General features: G+C 35.0%; 3 protein-coding genes across 3 annotated transcripts in view; 2 read left to right on the plus strand and 1 right to left on the minus strand.

Annotated features, from left to right (window-relative positions):
* LOC146405189 (olfactory receptor 1165-like) overlaps positions 1 to 23,948 on the minus strand; it is a 458,625-nt gene that overhangs the window by 26,573 nt on the left and 408,104 nt on the right. The gene's annotated exons all lie outside the window — the stretch shown is intronic.
* On the plus strand, positions 11,126 to 12,077 carry LOC146405192 (olfactory receptor 4P4-like). The gene is given in 2 exon segments (XM_085015186.1): positions 11,126 to 12,007; positions 12,009 to 12,077. Coding segments are annotated over 2 exon segments (951 nt in total).
* LOC146405193 (olfactory receptor 4P4-like) lies at positions 22,902 to 23,882 on the plus strand. Its single transcript, XM_085011656.1, has one exon. The coding sequence runs from the start codon at positions 22,944 to 22,946 to the stop codon at positions 23,880 to 23,882; it is 939 nt and encodes a 312-aa protein (XP_084867782.1). The 5' UTR covers positions 22,902 to 22,943.

Consider the following 23,948-nt stretch of genomic DNA (forward strand, 5'->3'; position numbering starts at 1 on the left):
TTAACCCACCGAGTCACAATGGGAACCCAGAAAAAAGGTTAATTTAAAAACCACAGGAAAACCCATTTCAGAACAGCAACAATGACAAAAAGACCTTTTCTCCGTAGTGTCCAAGAACCAAATAAAATGAATGACTTGAGTCTCTGGGTTTCTCAGTTTCACTAAAAGAATACATAAAGGGGCTACAGAGATGTCAACTTAAATGTAAATAAAAGGAAAGGATGGCTTTTTAGGAAGAAATAGAGACAAAAAATAAAACTTCATTTCACAATGCCTCCGTGCATTTCCCATATCCTTTGGCTAATCCTCATATTAGTTTATAGCTTTCTCTAGGATCATTTCATTTTCGATGTTCTCAAAATTCTTTACTGCTTTAAAACTATCTGTATGATTCTCAAAACCCAGAGTTTATACATATCTAACAGGTTGGTTTAAGGGTGTACCCAATATAAAACTATTACCATAATTAAATAGAATACTCTAAACATCCTAAGAAATCAGGATTTGCTTCAATGCGAGCTTTATTGATCCTTGCCTGAAAATGAAGAGACTATTCCTGCAAGTACATATATATATATATGATATATATATATCATACTTTAAAAAATACAAAATCCAATTCAAAATCTCCTCCCAAATTCAGGATGATATATAAATACATAGATGCAGAGAGATATAGGTATATAGATACAGATACTTTTGAAAATGGAAAGTATAAAGGGTAGCCCAGGCCTGGTGTTCTGATTTCCAGGATAATTCAAGTGATAACAGGCAATTTTCTTTACCTTTTTAATCTGAATCCTCAGTCTGCCATTTATTTCAGGAAAGATTAAAGCGTTAAAGTAGATCTGATAATGGATCTCAAAAGTCCCAGTCTGGTATTATTTCTTATTGCACAGGAGGCAAAGCTTTTTTTCCCCTTAAGTTTATCCTTGTTTGACGTAATGAGAAAGAAATGTTTTTACTTTCCCCCAACAACCAATTTGACTCTATACTCTCTATTTGTGGTCTCATTCTCAACCAAATTACACAGTGAATGGTAGAATTTTTTTCATAGGGTCTAGTAGTACAAAATCCCTCTGCAAATTGGTAGCAATGAATATGAATTTCCTTCCCTTACAAGCAAAACAAATAGAATATACACTAGATGGCAGGATGATACCATAATTTGAATCAAGACACACCTTGTGTACTCATTGCTTCAGAGAGAATAACAGGGAAACAAATAGAAAATAAGACGTTCATGATTTGAATGTAAACTTGGAAGTTATTCATTCTGTCTCCCTTTCTTTCAGTAATAAGAAAACATGTTTAAAGATGGTAAATTATTTAACCATATTCAAGCATAATTTCAACTTCGAATTTTATCTTTGTTTTTCCACTTTTCAATTTTGCACTAGAAGTAATGTGTTGGCTTTTGGTCACTTATACAATCATAAGGTTTGGATAATAAAGAGTACTAACATTTACTTTCAATTCATTTATAATAAGTAAATGCACAAATAAAAAGGCAATTAATAAAATGTATAGATTTTGGCATAAATATTAAAATCCTTACAAAATGCAAATTTACCTAAAAGCAAAACAAAACAAAACAAAAAAACCAAAACAAATGAAATGGTGAAAAGCCTTTTATCCATTAATATACACACATGAGCTTTATATATCCGTATAAATGTATGCATGTATACAATGTAAAATATCATGCCTATGACGTAAAATATTACAGAATATTCTAGAACATATTGATTATATTAATAGATTTAATGAAAAGTTAAACCCAACACCACTCAATATACAAGTGAAACTCATAAACAAAGAGATTTAGTAAACTTAAAAATTAAAGAATTAGTGATTCTTAAATTAATTTTATTTTTGTAAAGAGAAGCTATTCTGAATGATTCGAGTCATTTAGCATTAGCTGTGGCTTGCTTTATGATCCAGCAAATAATCATTGTGGTAAATTTTGTATGTGCACTGAAAAACACATTATGCTATTTTTGTTGGGAGGCATATTCTGTAAATATTAACTATGTTAAATGTTATTTATGTCACTTAAAACTTCCGTAACTTTAGACATTGTATTGCTTGTTTATTCATCAATTGAAAAAATATGCTAAATTCTGCCATGATGATAAAGGACTTGTCTATTTCTTTTGCATCTTCAGAATTTTCCTTTTGCTTTTTCAAAGGTCTATCATTGAGAGCATTGACATTTGAAATATAACCTCTTCTTAAAAGGTGGACATCTATGTCCTACTAGGTGTGATCTTGTTATAGATGCATGAGCTCTCTTTAGAAAGACTCTGCTTTGTATACATTTTACCATATCTAAAGTAAATGAACACACAGGTAATATACTACTCAGAAATTTTATCCTGGAGTTCCCATCATGGCGCAGTGGTTAACGAATCCGACTAGGAATCATGAGGTTGCGGGTTCGATCCCAGCCCTTGCTCACTGGGTTAACGATCCAGCGTTGCCATGAGCTGTGGTGTAGGTTGCAGAAGTGGCTTGGATCCCACGTTGCTGTGGCTCTGGTGTAGGCCAGTGGCTGCAGCTCTGATTCAACCCCTAGCCTGGGAACCTCCATATGCCGCTGGAGCGGCCCAAGAAATGGCAAAAAAAAAAAAAAAAAAAAAAGAAATTTTATCCAGGTCTGTAACACATGTAAATATTTATTTATGTCCACCAAATATAACAAGAGTCTTTAAAATGCCACTATTCACAATTTTTACTAAAAAGTAAAAAAGAAACAAAAACAAAAAGGAACTTAGAAAACCATTCACATTTTACATATAAAATTTGGGACATATAGTGAACACTACATAGCAAAAGGAATAAAGAAATGTGCAAGCAAAATGATAAAAAATTGTAGAAATATAAGGATGAACAAAGAAGCCAGATAAAAAAAGTTGTCTATATAGTTTTAATCTGTATAAATTTACAAATAGGTAAAATATTAATGTTACAAATTTAAATAGTAATTTCTTGATCTCCATGCTAAAGAGGTGTGCTTATTTTCTGAAAACTTATGGTGCTGTTCACCCACTTTCTTGTGTGTGTACATATATACACAAAGATACTAGACAAACACAAATAAAGAGATATAGGATGCCAACATCATACCATGTGACAAAGGAGAATGCAGATAATAAAGCCTTAAACATACTAAAAGAAACTAATGCTGTATTATTGAAAAATAAATCCATGATGGAGTTATAGCAGGTGGAATTATAGCAGTTATTAATATGTATATATCCAATGATAGTGATATCCATAAACCAGAAACTATGGAAGATGAGAGGAGTAATAAACAAAGACTCTCAATTCGAAATAAAAGAAAAACAACAAACATTTAGTAACTAAGGTATACCCCCAAAACAAAAAAATCACATACATTTCACAGAATTTCAGTAATAAAGAATATGTTTTTTTGCAAGTATTCCTAAGTAGTTTTAAAAAATGGCTATATTTTTAACCATGAGTAAGGCACAATAAATTTAACAAAAACTAATACAAATGTAAATAGCATTTCTTTGTCACTAATAAATCTAAATAAGGTACTACATTTATATATGTAAAAGCATGCCATTAAAATTACAAAGGAAGGAGTTCCCTTGTGGCAGAGTGGAAATGAATCTGACTAGTGTCAATGAGGACCTAGGTTCAATCCCTGGCCTTGCTCAGTGGTTTAAAAATCCAGCATTTCTGTGAGCTGTGGAGTAGGTCACAGACACAGCTCGAATCTGGCATTACTGTGGCTCTGGTGTAGGCTGGCAGCTACAGCTCCAATCGGACCCCTAGCCCAGGAACTTCATTATGTTGTGGCTTTGGTCCTCAATAAATAAATAAATAAATAAATAAATAAATAAATAAAAATTACAAAGGAAAATATAGATCACAACAGAAAATTTACTGTATGAGATCTACCCTAGGAGATTGCCAAAAGAAATGCATGATATTTCATATTGCTATCAATAAAATGAAAATACATACAGCATTCCACTTGAAAGGTGTAGAAAAAGGTCAAACTTAAGATAGTGGCAGCATCTGAAATTTAATTTGCCCACCCATCCTCCCTAAAACCATTCAGAGCAGGGAAATCAAATAAATAACCTACACTTTTGCATCACTGTGGGGAAGATAACCCTATGAAGTGAAATTTGCCTGTAAGTAGAGAAATATTCATTAAAGGGGAAAATTAGGTTAAGGACTTTTATGTTGAAATCAACAAAATATCTCTGAAATAAATTAAGGCATATTTAAATAAATGAAGTCACTCACAATTCAAGAACTGGAACACTTAATATTGTTTTTGTTTTGTTTTGTTTTGCTTTTTAGGGCTGCATCCACGGAATATGAAAGTCCCAGGCTAGAGGTTGAATTGGAACTGCAGCTGCAGGGCACAGCCACAGCCACAGCCACAGCCACGTGGGATCCAAGTCACATCTGCAACCTACACCACAGCTCATGGCAAAACCGGATCCACTGAGCAGGGCCAGGAACTGAACTCATGTCCTTACGGATGCTAGTCAGATTTGTTACCACCTAGCCATAATGGGAACTTCAGAACACTTAGCATTGTTACGATGGCAGTACTACCCAAAGCTATGTACAGGTACACAATCCCTATCAAAATTCCAACAGCCTTTTTTTTTTTTGAGGAAACAAATTAATTTTCAATTGCATGCAGAATTTCCAGGGTCCCCAAATAACCAAAATGATCTTTAAAGGAAACAAAGTTTAAGGATGCACACTCCCAAACTTCAAAGCTTCCTACAAAGCTACAGTTCTTAAATTGATGTGATATGACATAAAGTTAAACATATAGACCAATGGAATAGAAGTGTGAGACCAGATATAACTCTACAGTCTATTAATTTTTGACAAATTCAACAAGTTCATTTAAGAGGAAAGACTAGTCTTGTCAACAATATAGTATTGGGACAACTATTTCCATATGCAAAATAATGAGGTTGGACCCATACATTATACCACATACAAAAATGAACACAAAACAGATGAATGACCAAAATACAAGAGCTAAAATTATAAAATTCTTAAAAGAAAGCAGATGGGTAAATCTTTATCATCCTGGAATTTTTTCAATGAATTCAAAAGTAAGAGCAGAAGCATGAGCAGCAAAGGACAAGATAGATAAATTGGACTCCATCAAAATTAAAACTTCTGTCTGCTAAAAGACACTATCAAGAAAGTGAAAAAAAATCCACAAAATTAGTGAAACTATTCATAAAATATATATTTGATAGGTGATTCAGATTCAGATTTTTAAAAAGAACTCATAAAATGCAATGACACAATGACAAATGACAATTAAAATTTCGATATAGGATTTGATTAGACATTTCTCCAAAGATACACAAATGATTAATAAAAATATGAAAAGATGCTCATCATTATGATGCAGATCAAACTCATAAGAGATACCACTTCATACTCAGATAGTTATGATAATCATCTTTTGAAAAAATGGAAAATGGCAAGTGTTGGACGAGATGTCTAGAATGTGGAACCCTTGTACAATGCTAGAAGGAATGTAAACAATTGAATAGACTTTGATGGTTGCTCAAAAGGCTACACATATTATGAAACTTCAACATAGCTAATTATGCAATAGCCAAAATGTGGAAACAATCTTAGTGCCCATGAAACATCTTACGTACATACAATGGAACTCTATCCATAAAAAGGAATGAAGCTCTAACACACTACCACATGGAAAAACATTGAAAGTATTATGCTAATCGAAATGAACCATATGCAGCAGAAGAGATATTGTATAATTGCATTTAATGATATTCCTAAAACAGGCAACTTCATGGAGACAAAGTAGATTACAGGATACCAGGGGCAAAGGGAAAAGGGGATGGGACTTAATGGAGAGTTTCTGTCTGGGATGTTGAAATGTTTTAGAAAAATATAGTGGTGATGGTTGTGCAACACTGCAAATGCAATTAATGCCACTGAGTTATGCACTTAGAGTTCTTAAAGTGCCATTTGAGGAATGTAGCCTATGGAGCTTGAAGAAAATGCTGTCTGAGAAGAGAAAATACCATCTCAGAATGTTACTGAGAAATAAGACTAAAAAAAAAAAAAAATCACAAAAAATGTGGAAACATCTTCCCATACAAGGATGAGGTGTATAATGGGATTGTTTAGACGAAATGTTAATAGAAAAGTAAACAACTAAAGACATTGGGAAAGAAAGGAGAACACTTGCGGTAACTTTTAAAAGAGTTTTTATTAGACTTTAGGGGATGCATGCTGGAATAGTCACTATCCTCTACAAACTATAAATTGAGGCAACATTAATGTTTTCCTTTTACCTGAAAACCAGAGTTCATTTTTACTACTTCTTTTCTTTCTGAGGTGTATTATGAACTTTCCAGGTCATTAGCGTTTTCGCCTAACGGTCCCTATAGTAAAATGGAAGCTTCTCTGTACTTAGTTTCCATATACACATAGGAAAAATATGACTTGATTGATAGAAGTATTTTTAAGTCTTTGGATATATTTTTTTTAAAACTTCAGCTTCACTTTGATCAAATTATCCCTATGGGAATTTCCAAACTCATGGAGATACTTCAATAAATGTCTGTAAGTTAAATATCTCCCAGGTAAAGCTGTGGGAATCATTCAGGAAGTATGTAATGTCTTTGTTTTCCTTTTCACCAGACAATGTAATAACTGTACTATTTGAAGAAAAATAAAAGATAGTTGCCAAAATAAGTGCTGAAAATACCATTTTCTTCTGTTAAGTATTAATATAAAACTAGGAAGACTCTTGAATTTGCTTTAGAAAGAGTCGGACTTCTTACATTAGAGAGCAGGTGAGTTATATTTTCAGGATTCTTCAGCATTATTTGCATAATGTGATTTATTAATACATTTTCAATGAATTTGTTGGTTGATTCTGAGTATGGTAGCATGAAACATTACATGTACTCCAGATTTAAGCAAATATCTGGTAGGTTGACACAGGTGGTTTTATTTAATCAATCCACAATTAATCACTGTCTTTGGGTAGATGAGAAATATATTTTTAGACTTTATTATAAAAATATAAACCAAATCATTCTTTGCACCTTGACTAATGTTTGTTAGGAAACTTTAGTCGTGATTCACATGCAACCAACATTTGAAAGCATTTTTTTTCTATTGGTAACATAGAGCATCTCTTGCATGACATATTTTTGTATAATTTATGTATGATCACTTACAATTTCTATGCCAATTGCATAAAGCAACATGGGTGTGAAAAATATTTTTTTCATAACTGGGGAATGTTAAGGGGAAATAAATAAAACAGAAAGTTAGTGATTTATATCTCAGTGAAGGATATAGAAAATCTGAAAAGAAAAATAAAAAAACTGAAGAAATAGACTGTGTCAAATCACTCTGTTCCTACTTCCTATTACTGGCCATAATATTTACTTGTATCATATCTGCAGTTGGAGTTTCTCATTTCTTTAAACACCACTTATTCCAGTACAATTCAGCCAAACTGAAACTGTTTGTTAAAATAGGGAAGTAATGAAAATGATCTGGAGAGTCAAGTTTAATTCTGCACATATTGGAGGTCAGGGTTTTAGGGAACGTGACCTAGATTTTCATACATAAGACTATTCTCAAGATCATAGTCTCCAGCGTAAGCCAGTGAACCAAGAGTGGGGAAAATACATGGATGCATTTATGTGACTGTCAAATTATTTCTGCTAACAAAGAGGATACTAGTAAAAATCATAAGATCCATTCTAATCCATTCTAAGTGGATCTCTCTGTGTCTGTCATTCTGAAATAAATTCGATTTATAAACTCTGTACTTTTACATCTCTTCAATATAGCAAAACAATTATAATGATGATGACATATAATTAAAATGAACTTCCATTTAATTCTATCAGACACTGGAATTAAATTTTTGTCTTTTTCTTTTTTTTTTTTTTTTTTTTTTGGCTTTTTAGGGCCACACCCTCAGCATATGAAGGTTCCCAGGCTAGGGGTCTAATCTGAGCTACAGCTGCTGGCCTACACCACAGCCACAGCAACGCAGGATCTGAGCCATATCTGTGACCTACACCACAGCTCATGGCAACACCAGATCCTTAACCCACTCAGCGAGGCCAGGGATCGAACATGCAACCTCATGGTTCCTAGTCAGATTTGCTTCCACTGAGCCACAATGGGAACTCCCTGGAATTAAATTTATTCCTTAATTTGACAAGTACACACTGAATACTTAAAGTCATCAAAGTACAGTGTGGAATTTAAAGAGGAAGGAGATAAAATTAATCATTTAATTTATGATTAGACAAAATGTCATTTAATTAATTAAATCATGGATATATTATATAATTCATCGAATTCTTCATAGTTCATGGTTAATTATCCAGTCACACTTTTCCCATTGGAGAACCAAGTATCTATCTTACTAAATGAGAATTTAAGTAAAGTCGACCTACGTGATTTCAGTCTTTCGTTTGTCTAGCACAATTGCTGACACATAGTAATTAATAACTAATATTTCCCCCAAATCAATAGGACATGAGTTTTCTTTTCCTTTCTTGAGAGATTAAAAAAGTGAGATTATAAAACAGAAACAGATCATGGACTTGAAAGACAGATTGTGTTTGTTGGGGGAGAGAGGGAGGGAGTGGGGTGGACTGGGAGTTTGGGGTTAGTAGATGCAAACTCTTGCATTTGGAGTGGATAAGCAATGAGATCCCGCTCTATAGCACAGGGAACTATATCCAATCACTTGTGATGGAACAGGATGGAGGATAATGTGAGTAAAATTATACATGTATAACTGGGTCACTTTGCTGTGCAGCAGAAATTGGCAGAACATTGTAACTCAACTATAATAAAAAATTAAAAAATTAAATTAAAAAAAATGGGTTAGCTCAGAAAGTTCAAATAATCTGTCCAAAAGTCAGGCACCCACCATTCAATGCAGATCTGAAAGGCATACATTTTGCTAAGGTTTATTTTTTTCCCATTATGTCCAGATCAGATAGAATATGAGGTATTGGCCCTACCTCTCACCAGGATAAAATTTCCTTAGAAAGATAAGTCAAAGCATTTAATAACACCTGGCAACAATTAATAAAAAAAAAATCTGAAGCAAGGTAGGTCGTTCTAAGATCCAAAAGACTTAGAATACTGGAGTAGACTTTGCATAGTGGTGTAGTTAGTGAAATCTACCTGGAAACAGCAGGAGTTGAGCAGCCTCTGATAAGATTGAACAAGGAAGGACTGATTGGGAATGGCAAGAAGTCCAGCTCCACTGGTACAGGGAACAATTCCAATTCCAAGGAAAAATACTTAAGTTTAAACTATAGCTATTCTCTATACCTTTTAAAAGCCTAAAATGTAATTAATAGTTGAATGTGACGGTTTGTCTACTTTAATTCCTATTATTCAATATGAAGGATATCATATGGCCTTTTGTGGCCAATGATGATAATGCCCATACACTAGAGAGATTTCTATTTTTTTTCTCTTCAAAATCCTACTTGATGCACACACATTTGAATGGTTATTCCACTGAAAGGAGAAAAAGATGGAGGGGAGCGTTAGAATTTTGAAAATAAATTGTGAATATACTGGTTCTGAAGTTGTGAACAAATGCAATGAAAAATCTTAAATACTAAGGTATGGCATTTTATAAGTCAAGATGTTATGGTGTGATTTAGTGAAATGGTTGTTTTTCAGTAATTCTCAATAGTTCTTCTTTATCTTATCTATGATTCTTGAACTTCTTCTAGTAGAAAAGTTTTTACTTGTCCTGATATGTAAGAGTTATTAACAAATCATTAGAGTTGGTCTTATATTACTTATACTAGTGACTGGGGGAAGAAGAAATGAAAACAATAGGAATGAAAGGGAGAAAAGCCAGCCTGAGGTACTAACTAAAACTGGTGATGTGGGAACTGAAAGAAGCTTGCAGTTTCAGGATGGCTAATTAGGAAGAGTCCAACGGTTTGTATGAATCAATTTGAAAGAAGCCAAATGATGCAAATGAGTAAGGTGTTACATGAGACACTAAATTTCAACTTAAACCTATTATAATTATGCTCAAATGCTTACTGAATGTTTAAAATAAATATTTTTGAAGTCTGAGATGATAAACATTTTGAAAAAAAAACAAGTTTGTCATCTTTCTGGTTGACTATAAAAAGGAGTATTTCATTTGTAAATTAAGCCATTGGTAAATCAATTATATTTGTAAATTAAGTACAAGAGAATTATAACCAATTACGGTCACGTATATATAGCATTTGATTCCAAATATGTTGATTTTTTTCTATCTATCACCTTTCCACAAAGGACAGATGACAGGAAATTTCTCACATATAACATTATCCACATACTATACTTCATATATTTGCACTTTTATATTTTCACTCGAGGTTTCATTTCTGTGTATATATGCTCAATAATAAACAGTGAGAAGAGGAAAGAGAGATCTGATTTTTTTCTTACAGAATGATTTCTTGAATTCTACCAGGGTAAAATATCCAATTATGTTTGATAATAGAAGTATATGGTTACATAAGTATAATATATTCTATAAGTCAGCTTTCATTTCAGTTACCTGAGATGTTTACCAGTAATTAATGTTTTCAAGAAAGGGACAGCCTTTTCAAATAAAAGTCAAAAAGGGAAAGCCTAGAGTTCCCTTTGTGGCTCAGTGGTAACGAACCCAACTAGTATCTATGAAGATGCTGGTTTGATCCCTGGCCTTGCTCAGCAGGTTAAAGATCCAACACTGCCAGTTTGTGAGCTGTGGTGTAGCTTGAAGACGTAGCTCAGACCCCACATTGTTGTGGCTGTGGCATAGGCTGGCAGCTGCAGCTCCCAGTAGACCCATATTGGGAACCTCCATATGTCTCAGGCATGGCCCTAAAAAAAGCAAAGGAAAAAAAAAAAAAGGTGGGGAGGAATCCCTCCAAATAAAAACCAAATTTCTATTTCTTCAGCTTTTGGATTCTTTCTAATTTGCCCTACGACAAGAAATTATGTGCATCACCATATTTAAATATATCTCATAAGAATTAATAATTATTTAATTTCAGGTGTCTTCAAACTCCTTTGCATCATGGAGCATAGAAATAACATTACAGAATTTATCCTTCTGGGATTTTCTCCAATAAAGGAAATTGAAGTCCTCTGTTTTTTACTCTTCTTACTCTGTTACCTCGCAATTTTGATTGGAAACCTGCTTGTCATGATCTCTATCACCGGCAGTCCACTTATTCACCAGCCTATGTATTTCTTCCTGAGTTACCTCTCACTCTCAGACCTTTGTTACACCTCCACTGTGACCCCCAAGTTGATCGTTGACTTGCTGGCAGTAGAGAAGACCATTTCCTACAATGGCTGCATGACCCAGCTCTTTACCATGCACTTCTTTGGGGGGATCGAGGTCTTCATCCTGACAGGGATGGCCTATGACCGCTACGTGGCCATCTGCCAGCCCCTGCATTACACCAGCATCATGACCAGGCAGAAGTGTGGCGCCATGATCGCTGCCTCCTGTGCTGGGGGATTCCTACATTCCTTCGGTCAGTTTCTCCTGGCCATCTTCTTACCCTACTGTGGCCCCAATGTAATAGATCATTACTTCTGTGATGTGTATCCTTTGCTGAAACTGGCCTGCACGGACACCAGGAGAATTGGTCTCCTGGTCATTGCCAATTCAGGCCTGATGGGCCTGGTGACTTTTGTGGTCTTGTTGATATCTTATGCTGTCATCTTATATACTGTCCGCTCCTACTCTGTAGAGAATCGCCACAAAGCTCTCTCCACCTGCAGTGCTCACATCACCGTGGTAGTCCTTTTTTTCGCTCCTTTATTCTTTATTTATATCCGACCAGCCACTACTTTACCAGAAGACAAAGTGTTTGCTCTTTTTTACACAATCATCACTCCCATGCTGAACCCTCTGATATACACACTGAGAAACACGGAGATGAAGAACGCCATAAAGAAACTGTGGCGCCATGAAGAAACTATGGCGCCACATCTCAGGAAGAAAGGAAATGAACTAAAAGACATCCCTGACTTTCACCACTGAGTTTGTTGCATATATGACATCTTTACTCTGAAACCTTTAAAATGCTTGCCTATGATCCTTGTGTCTAGCAACAATATATAGGCTTAAATATGAGCAAACGTTTACAATTCCCTGGATTTGTCCAGGCTCTCTACTACGCTCTTTTCTAAGCTTCTTATTATTTATATCTCTTCTGCCCCATTGATCCTTTGGCTGTATAATCAATTTAGATATTAAGCAGCAGATTATCAAAAGCACCAGGCCACACTGGGAGCCCATAGAGCTCATTCTTGTGTTTAACTATATTCAATGAAGCCAATTCTGGCTGTCAAACAATGAATTAAAAAATAATCTTTTACTTGCATCCCTTAGAGAATATTCTAAAATGATCTAATTTATGACGTGCAAGAATATTTCTTAAAGAAGCCATCTTCTGCGCTGATCATGCTGTAGCCAGTGTCAATCTGAATTTCTCTTATGCCTGAGGCCAGAGAAACCCCAATCAGATCTTTCCTAAACCCCACATCAAACTCTTTCCTTTTGTTCTAATGCACTCTCTCTCCCAGGCTCCATTCATGTATAAATTAACTGCCACAATCTCGCTAATTCTAGTACCTTGGAGTTATTGGTTAGAGCATGAGTTCTGGACTCAGAATTCATTACTCAGTATGAGAACTGGCACATACACCCAATATATTACCTGTTACATGGAAGGGACAACAAGAGCACAGAGCTTGCAGTCTTGTGAGGACATGTGCAAGCCTGAAACACTGCCTATTGCATAGTATGCGCTCCATAAGCATGAGCCATTTTTATTGCCCAATCTGCTGTTACACCTTAAAAAAGTAACCATTCTGATGATGACTTTCCTCAAGAGCAGTGGGGTTGGGAGGATGGGAAAAAAGTTAGGAAACACCCATATGAAGATCATATTCCTGCTACTGCTGAAATTAAATTTTTCCTGCAGTGAGTAAATAGAGAATATCACTTAAACTCAGTGGCTGCATTTTTTGATCACTGTAAAAGTTAAAAGCAGTTTTTTTTGCCATAGGAACTGAAAATCACCCTGGAGCAAATTTACCCAACATAAGAAAAAGCTAGGAGTGAAATGAAGCCACTGGATAATTGATTGGTTAGGGTTCAGGCAAATCTCAAAAGTCTTGGGAAATTTCACTGACAGGACATTGCTTGCAAGGGAATTTGTTTTTAGGTGGGTAAAGAAAGCTGTACTAAATAAAAAGGAGTTATTAATGTTTATGTGTCCTAAAATGGGTACAGACTAGAAAGAGAAAAAAATAGCACAGTGCTGTGACTCCGTTGAAAATGCCCATGAAATAAACCTGAAAATACTATGTGATGGAAAGTCTTGGAAAATAGTCTAACAGTCTTGAAACTGAGCAAGACTCTATGGTGCCCTCCCTGGGACGGGGCCCTCCCACATATCCTTTGCTTTAGCTCCTCTCTGAAGTATAACATGTATCTTATTGGAGCGTTATAGAAACATTGTGACCGTGATGTCTATGGACAGCTGCAAGAACAAAGGATTTCTTCACCAAGAAGTTTGCAACAACCAACCACAGCCAGACATCATCTTACCTTTAAAAATGCTTCACAGTTTTGGTTCAGGGAGTTAGCAATATTTGGGGGCACAAGCCACCTGTCTCCTGGCATGACCCTGCAATAAACTTGTCTCTGCTCCAAACTCTGATATTTGTGTGTTGGGCACATGGACTTGCTCTAACACTCTGTCCTGTTTTGTTTTGTTTTAAACCTAATTCTTGACAGCTACTCCACAACTCCAGAGTAGGGCTTGCACAGTATACATATTTGAGAACATGTCAGAGCAGAAATATGAAAGATCACTTTCTGGTGTGAAATAAGCAGGTCCTCTGGTAAGAACACCCGCCAATCTTGAAGTTTCCCTCTGTTTCCTATCAAAGTTTCCTATCCTTCAGCCAATCAGACATGTGTTATTGAAAAATAAAACTTAAAAATTAAGACAAAAGGTTTTTGTTTCATTTCTATTTTTGGAATAAACATTTTGAATAGAGATTATTAAAACCCTTGGAACAAAAGGATCCTGAATTATCAATAATTGCCCAGAGAATTCCTTATTTAACTCTGCTTCTGTGCTTTGATCAACTCCCTTCTCAGCTTCTCAAGAACATCGCTTCATTGATTCTCCTGTCTTTCTCTGCATCAGCAATTGTTCTCTTGAACTGGAAGACATCAGTGCTATAACGGTGGAGAAAACATGCTAAGATTCTTTGCAATTTAGTGACCTTACTAGATTTGGCATTCAGTTCATCCACCTTTCAGTCCTTTGGCTAAGATATTTTACAACTCTACAGATACAGAAGTTAATAGCCATGATGCAGAAAATAATAGCCATGTCAATAATGCCTGCAGAAAGAAGTAAAAGTGTGTCCCATGCAATGCAATTGATTATAGTCCGGTGGGGATTTGGGTATTTTAGACCCATTTATAAATTCATTTCAGCACTCCTTACTGATTATAAATATGTGGAACACTTGGTCCTTGTCTGAACCACTGGTAACATCTTCCTGGTTTTTACATTAAATACTGAGTTATATAAAATATTTGACATGTTCATGCATTATTTGTATGAAAACCATAATTATGTCCTCTTTTAAATTTTACCTTTGGACAAGCAAAATTGTTATTTGTCTCACCTAAAATAAAACAAATCTTTTTATCTCCTTTTTTGGTTTCTTTCTTCAAAAAGCTATAGAGATGGAAATACAAATTTCCCAATTGCTTTCTATTCATAATAGCCACGACTTGTCTGAATGAAATTTAGTGAGCGCAAGGAGATTCAGAGGAGGGTGGAGGGTAGAGGGTAGAGGGTAGAAAGTTAATCAAAAGCCATGGAAACAGGAAAATTGAGAAAAATGGTAAAGGCAAGGTACCTATAAGAAACATCTCAAAATTCCCAGATGGCAAAATATTTTACTGTGATGTAAAATCCCCCCTGTTGAGTCTCTAGGAAACATTAGAGCATGTGGTCTTTGAACACAGGCTGTCTGGGCTTATAGCCCCTCTCCTGACACTTACCAATTGCCTAGGCAGCACTGAGAATCTCTCTCAACAGTGGTACTGCATCATTTGAAATTGCTGAAGGGGAATAATAGAAGAATGGAAACTTGAGGTTCACCTGACTATTAAACTGTGAGCAGAGTAAAACACTATTGGACACATAGTAATCATCAATGATTACTAGTTATTAACACATTTTTAGACATATTGTGTGAGTGGTTTTAGGTTCAGCAGAAGAAGCTGAGTGAGTTCTTCAATATGATTCGACAGGGAACAAAGAGAAATAAATAATCAGGACCTAGCAAACACACTTGCCCTCAAGAGTTCAGACGGAACATAACTACTCAGTCAATACTTCATTATATATATATATATCAATTATTGATAATTCAAGATCCTTGTGTTCCAAGGGTTTTAATAATCCCTATTCAAAAATTTAAAATCTGTACATGGAGATATAAGCCTAGGAAACACACTTCCACTCAAGAGTTGAGAGGGAACATAATTACTCAGTCGAAACTTAACTTAACTTGGTTCAGGAGCTATGCATATCCACCTCTTACTGCTGTGGGTCTGAGAATTAACTTCAACTCTACCCAGGAGGTTATAGAATATAATGGATGATAATTAAATCATCTGTCAAATGGAAAGCACTGATTCTAAAGAGAATTTAATTTATTCCAACAAGAACAATTTTCAAGAAGCATTAAGACTGTGAAAGAATACTGAAGAAAAAAGGAGAAAGGAAATATTACCAGGAACCACAGAAAGAATATACTTTCTTTGGGAACAAGAAGGGAAAAAATAAAATCGCTATCCTCAATAGGTTGTATGAGAATGTCTACAATACTGAAGCAGGAGTCCCCTTAACCTGTTGTGGATCAATGGGGTAAGAACCTGACGAAGTCTCTTTGAAGATGCAGGTTCAATCTCTGGCCTTGCTCAGGGGGGTTAAGGATCCTGCATTGCACAAGCTACAGCATAGGTCACAGATGTGGCTCAGATCTGGTGTTTCTGTGGCTGCGGTGTAGGCCAGTAGCTGCAGATCTGATTCAAACCCTAGCCTGGGAACTTCCATGTGCCAAAGATGCAGTCGTAAAAAGAAAAAAACAAAAGCAAAAACTGAAGCAAATAGTTTTAAGGGGAACAAGCTTGAAATTTTAAAAAATGAATATGGAAATACAAATGAATAGATTAGGAAGAACTGTGGGAAATTTTTTAATGAAGAAGAAAATTAAAATCATTTTTGAGGATATTGAAAAACAAAATTTAAAATGCTGACAATCAAATGCTGAAAACATGGAAAGCTATTCCTATATGGAGAAGAAAAAGAGGAAATATGTAAAAACATTAAGGGAGATTATAATTAATATTTTAGGTAAAAATTATGTATGCTTAAGAATTATGAGTTTGCCTATCATTACCTTCTGAAAAAATAGTTAAAATAAATTCCTATAAAAGAATGCTTTCTTGAAATGGAGAATAAAACATAAAAATTCAAAATCTGTATATGGAGATATAAGCCTTAAAATATTGCTGAATTTAAAAAAAGCTTTAGAAATAGATCCATTTACAGATGCCTGCTGTTATTTAAAAAATCACTGTAAATTAAAATATCTGACAAGCTTTAAGGCAAACGATAAAGACAAAGAAAATTGTTTTTAAAATGAATTCAATCATGTGATTCCAGCTATTGAACAAATATAAAGAGATTTTCAGGTGCAAAAAGGATGAGAAAATATAACTATTTTGTGGATTGCTTAAAGAAAAAGTCAAGAGACAACCAAGGAACAAATATCTGTATAACATAAGGTAACAAAGATTTACAGCTGAATAATGTTTTTATAAATTGAAAATGTCAACAGCCTTCTGTTATTTTCTTCAACATATGCTACTTGTAATTATATATCTGTTTCCTTTAGTCTCTAGCCTGGTTGAAGGCAAACTGCCAGTTTTGTCCACTGCTATATGTATTCTCACACTGAGTTTTACACCACACAGACTTTTTAGAAGTAAGTATTTTATATGAATAAATTTTATATGAATAAATTTATGAGAGCATTTTATTCTTTGTTACAGTTCTCTATACTTTTTCAGATTTTCTACAATATACATACATGAAATTCAATGAGGAAAAAAATCAGTGTTGCTTATGTAGTGATATCATGCAAGATTCCCTAATCAGAAAAAAATACACACAGACACACACACACACAATGGTTGCATCCATTGTATATGGAAGTTCCTGGGCCAGAGATGGAATCTGAGCCACAGCTGTGACATTCGCCACTGTTGCAAACACTAGATCCTTTTAAACCACTGTGTGAGGCTGGGGATAGAACCCACGCCTTCACAGCTAACAGAGCAGTTGGATTCTTAACCCACGGAGCCACAGCAGGAACTTCCCCAAACAAATTTTTAGAAAGGAGTTTTCCATATCAAGATAAATTGGGAAACTATCTGTGCACCTGGCAAAAGAACCCATGGGAGCATATGGACTTTCTGAAATAACTGTTGTGAAAACTAGAAGTGTCCCATACATCAACTAAAAATTCCCATGCCTACAGAGTTTTTATAACTGGGAAAAATTAAATCTTAAATCCATGGCCTACTGTGTGTACTTTTAATCCTGGCCATAGGGTCCTTGTGTATTTCACATTGCGACTCACCTGATTGTGCTCTGCCCTGACATGAGCACTAGAGCATTTCCTTACTGTCCCTGTGCCCCAGGTCTAATCTCACTGCTTTGGCTCCTGATGCAATAGGGAAATATAATTATGAACTTTGGCATATCTATTTCTAGGGAGAATTTTAAGCTGTGGTTTACAACTTTGGCAAAGTATACGGATGGGAAATTTCTAAACCCTCAGAGATACTGAGACCTATTCATTATAATACACTTTCTCGGAATTCTTCTTAAATGTCAATTCAATATCAAAAGAATATATAAATACATTTGGTACATACACATTTTCTCTAGAGGCAAAGGTAAATGTCAGAAAGAAATCTCTTTCTTTTCCAGAAATGGAAAAATAGAACGCTAAAAAATTCAAATTTAGATCAATGTACCAAATGTATCTCTACTGATGGCATTCACAAGAATTCTCTCATAAGACTTTCTGCAATTTCAGATGCATTATTGTATAGCAATGCTATTTTTTAAAAAAATTCTGACTTTATTATAGGTGTGAAGCGTCAGCTTACAAGAAATCTGTCTGATGAATTAAGCAGCTGGTAAGTTAAATGTAGATCATAAATGTACTAGTGATTTTCCTTAAAAAGAATATTTGAATCACTCTCCTTGTATTTATGATCTAACACCTCTAATAAAGCTTTGTATAGAAAAATCCAGAATCACTAAAAAATGCTAATTTTTTTTCTATTTGGGGAAAACTTCTGCTTTCAACTATTATTTGCATTAGCTTTCAAGTTTTCAGTGTCATAGCTCTCAGCAGCTATCAAAATATTGCTTGATTACTTATTTTATTTTAAAATTTTATTTAAGATATCATTAGTTCATAGTATTCCAAGATGGAAAAAAGTTGAATATGACAAGGATGTACTGACCCAGAAGGTCAGTGAACAGAATTTCAATGAAGGGACTGAATGTGAAATGATTAAAAAACAAAACACAAGTACAGGAATTCCCATCATGGGTCAGTAGACACAAATCTGACTAGCATCCATGAGAAAGCAGCTTTGATCTCTAGTCTTGCTCATTGGGTTAGGATCCAGGGTTGCTCTTTGCTGTGGTGTAGGTTCCAGATATGGCTCGGATACCACGTTGCTGTGGCTGTGGCATAGGCTGGCAGTTACATCTCTGATTCGACCCATAGCCTGGGAACCTCCATATGTAGCGGGTGTGGCCCTAAAAAGACAGAAAAAACAAACAAATAAACACAAGTACAGTTCTAAGACTATGCAGAAACCAAAATGCATGACAACAATATCTATGAGGTATGTTTCCTTTTAAGTGTGTTTTTGTTTGTTTGTTTTTGAGATGAACCGTTGTCAAAGAGTAAGATAAACATCCATTTAATTTGAGTAGAGTTAACCCTAAGGAAATAAAACAAAAAAATCAAGTGTCTGGAAAAAGCAAGACATTTACCTTCAGGTTTGTGGGGAGGTCAGCTCAACGCTGAACAGAAGGGAAAGATTTTATTCAATGAGAGAATGTTTGCCCCAGCGTGAGAAACACTAGCCTTCAGTATGTAAGAACCGATTGCTCATGGGAGGGAAACTAAGCCATTTCTCCCTATCTTGATCCCATATTAAAGTATGTATTTAATAACTCATTCAAGATTTGTAATTAGAATAACAAGATGACTTATTTTTCTGAATTTATGCTTACAGATATGATAAAATGTATATACAATTTAATATAATAATTCATGTTTAATTTTAACCTATACCAGGTTTTGTGCAGAGCTGTTACATAATTGAATTCAACAAATTCTTACAATAGGTCTCAAAATAATATTACTTATTTTGTACATGAAGAATGTGAAGTTACATATTTTTCCTACAATTATGATCCAAGTGAATTTGGAGCTAGGATATCTCATTTTATGTAGAAACATACATCATATTCTTAATCACTAGGATGTACTACTTACAAAGCTTGAGGACTTCCCAGTTTTATAACACTAGAGGGGTTCCAACCTGTCAACAAAAGGAACTAAGATGTTTTTGAGTATTGAGCTTCATATGTGCACTTATATTTGAATCCCACAGTAAGCCTGTCAGTCAAGTAGGCATTGTGATGTTCATTTTAGGGAAGAAGGAAAAAAAACCCTTCGAGGTAAAGAATCTTGGCATTTAAGTATCAGCGCTGTGTTCTGAACAAGGGTCTCTCTCCAAAGTTTCTATTTCCTATGTTGTGCAAAAGGGATAATACAAGATAAAATTCCTGATCCAATGTTACATTTTCCCAGACATTTTAGTAAGTGTAAATGGCAGCTAATTATTATTAAATGTGTTAGCACTTTCCAGGCATTGTTCCAAGAAATTTCACATTTATTAACTTTTTAATTTTAATTTTTATTTTTTTCCTTTTTAGGGTCATCCCTGAGGCATATGGAGGTTCCAAGGCTAGGGGTTGAACCAGAGCTATAGCCACTGGTCTACACCAGCAACATCAGATCCAAGCCATGTCTGTGACTTACACCACAGCTCAAGGCAACACCGGATCCTTAACCCACTAAGCGAGGCCAGAGATCGAAACTGCATCATCATGGATGCTAGTCCGATTCATTTCCACTGAGCCACGACGGGAAATCCTTTTAACTTTTTTAAATTCAGGAAATATTGGCCCATTATATTATCATTATCTCAGTTTTACAGAGAGGGAACCTGAGACCCAGAAGTCATAATGAAACATCCATTTGCAGATACTATGTTGTCCATAGTCTCAATGTATCCATTAAAGCAGGGAAAGCAGGAGGAAGGCAGGCAGGTGTTTTCCCCAAATGAGTGGAGAATCAGGAGTCACACACACACTCTCAGAATCCATGGAGATCTACATAGATTATCTAATTCAACTCCCTGATTGTATGAATGAGAACCTGGAATCACTAAACAACAGAATAGAATAAAAGCTAGCTATCTACCTGCTGATAAAGTCCATTTACCAGATGCTGATCTGGGATGCAAGTATAACTGCTCCTATTTGAGAAAATATGAAGAGATTAAATGATTTTATGGAATCATGCCAAGGGTGGATAGATTCTCTAGGAAGGTGAGAGAAGTTGTGATTGATCAAAGTACGCCACATCATTTTTTTTTATTGTATTGAGTTTGAGGGAACTGTTTTAAAATCAGAGAAGCCCACTTCCCTACATAGTATTTCCAACCCGGGTAACAATAATTGATTGCCTGATAAAATGTAGTTAAAATAACTTTTCTGAAAATTTGCTTATTTACATATTTTGAAAAACAAATTCTTTGGGGAAAAAAAAACCTTCCCAAAGAATTTTTTAAAGTTTGGTCAAATTTCATATCACATCTTCATTCCAGACCCAGAGATTTCTCAAAATTATATAATGCTTTGGAATTTTCTGAGTTCTTATTCCTTCGTGGGACATTGTAAGACCTTTGGTATTGACGCAGAGAATTGAAATATCTCTATCTATGTAGGAAACACAAAATTTGCTGGTCTCATCATTCAACTAAGAGAAATCTTTTAAAAATCAATGCACATTTGCTTCTCAATAAATTTTTACTTAGGGATAAATTATTATCATTGTGGTCTTAGTTTCCTATAAAAATCTAAGCGGGGCTTCTGGACTCTAGTCTGCACAGTTCTTAACTTTTTAAACTACATTAAAGAAAGCAGGAAGTCATACTTATAAAGACACAATTTAATTTAAATCAAAATCATTAATAATGTAAAATATTTCTATTTATAAAATATTTCACTTTTATAAAAATAAATACAAGTTCGTGGTAAAATTTTTGTAAAATTAAGAATTTAGATTTGAAAATTAAAATCTCCATAGTCTAATCATAGTGAAATGGCCATTTTAACATTTTATTTAAATATTCAGATGAACTTATCTGGGATATATAGCTGAACGTAAACTTAATAATTCTTGAACTTCAGATATATATATATATATATATTTATAAGGAAGCAGTAGTGATTCAAATTACTCTAAACTTCAAAAAAGTAGAAAATATTATTTTAATTATTTTATTTTTTTGCTGCACTCATGGCATATGGAAGTTCTTAGGCCAGGATCAAATTGGAGCCACAGCTGTGACCTCCATACACCAAAGCTGCAGCAACACTGGATCCTTAACACACTGTGTTGTGCTGGGGATTGAACCCGCTCCTCTGCAGAGACAACTCCAGATCCCTAACCTGCTGTGCCACAGAGGCATCTCTGAAAATATTATTTTAACTACATGTGTCTTAATTTAGCATTAAGTTTAATTTTGCTTATTGTGGAACATACACAGTAATATAAAAAGCAGAAGGCATCCGTGATTTATAAACAAGCATTTAAACTTATTTCAAAATTGCTGAACCAGAAATAAAGTTTTTAAATTAAAGCTGCTTTTACTGTAATCCTGCAAGAGAAATAAATAGGAAAACAGAGCTATAGATACATTACCTAATGGAAGCTATGAATAACCTTTAAGATATACAAAAGTTTCATGAACTGCTACCTATAATTATTTTATCTCATAAATTAAAAAAGATTACAAATCAACTCAAAAAATAATTTATTTTTCAGTGCCATCATGAATTAACTGACTAATGAATGATCGGTTATTACTAATATTGTATTTATTCCTCCATGGTCATGGCACATAAGTTCCTTCCCAGTTTTTTTTTTAGTTAATATTTATATAACTTTGACTGTGTTCACTGTATAAACTACCCACAAGCCCTCCATCATTTTTGTGATCTCATTAGAAATCATCAGATAAGGTGAGTGCTATGGTTACCTCCCAGGATGGCCTGTTGTAAGTTTGCCCTACTTAACATTATTAGAATTATCTCATTATTTAGTGTTTTTGATGAGTATTATTTCCTGCCTCTTCACAAAAGAATTTAAATTACATGAAAGCTGAGGCTTTGTCTAATTTATCACTGTGCCCTTAGCTCTTATAAGAATACTGGCACTAGATCTTCAAAATAATTTTGGTATATGAATGACTGATTTCAGTGGATCTCAAAATGGCATAGGTCTTAAAAAAGAATAAGGGGCATGTTAAATAGATAATAGGTTCTTATTTCCTTATCAATGATTTGCTTCACTACTTTTTCATTTCAGAGAATTTTCTTGAGCATCAGACCATGGAAGATAGAAATAATGTCACTGAATTTATTCTCTTGGGACTTTCAACAAACAAGAAACTTCGGATCCTCTGCTTTTTATTTTTCTTACTCTGCTATCTGGCTATTTGGTTGGGGAATTTGATTATCCTGATTTCTATCACAGGTAGTCAGCTAATCAACCAGCCCATGTACTTCTTCCTTAATTTTCTTGCCGTCTCAGACCTTTTCTACACCTCCACCGTTGCGCCCAAACTCATGTCCAATTTAATAACAGAGACGCAGGTCATTTCTTATAAAAACTGCATGACCCAGCTTTTCACCACACACTTCTTTGGGGGGATAGAGGTATTTATTCTCACAGGAATGGCCTATGACCGCTATGTGGCCATCTGCAAGCCCCTCCACTATCCCATCATCATGAACCGGCAAAGGTGTAACTCCCTTCTCATAGCGTCTTGTGCAGGGGGGCTTCTGCATGCCCTTGGCCTGTTTCTTCTTACAATTTTTTTACCATTCTGCGGCCCCAATGAAATTGATCACTATTTCTGTGATGTGTACCCTTTGTTGAAACTGGCCTGCACTGATACACACAACATTGGTTTTTTAGTCATTGCCAATTCCGGTTTGATGGGACTGGTAATCTTTGTGGTGCTGATGGCCTCTTACTTTCTGATATTGTACAATGTCCGAGCATGTTATGCAGAAAGCCGCCGCAAAGCTCTTTCCACCTGTAGTTCCCACATCACCGTTGTGATCCTGTTTTTTGCACCTGTCATCTTTGTTTACATTAGACCGGCCACGACTTTACCAGAAGATAAAGTGTTTACACTCTTCTACACGATTATTGTTCCCATGCTCAACCCTCTCATCTACACACTTAGAAACACGGAGATGAAAAATGCCATAAAGAATGTTTGGTGCAGTGAAAGGTTTTGGGAAGGGAAGCTCACGACTTGAAGGCTATTCATCTTTTGATGGTAGTGACCTATCTTTTCACTACAGCCCCTTTCTTGGTTTCCCTCC

Source organism: Sus scrofa, chromosome 2, assembly GCF_054392235.1.
Source record: "Sus scrofa isolate SSC_HxYL_T2T_F1_AM1 chromosome 2, Sscrofa_HxYL_maternal_Yorkshire_Landrace_v2.0, whole genome shotgun sequence".
In the NCBI taxonomy this organism is placed as follows: Eukaryota; Metazoa; Chordata; class Mammalia; order Artiodactyla; family Suidae; genus Sus; species Sus scrofa.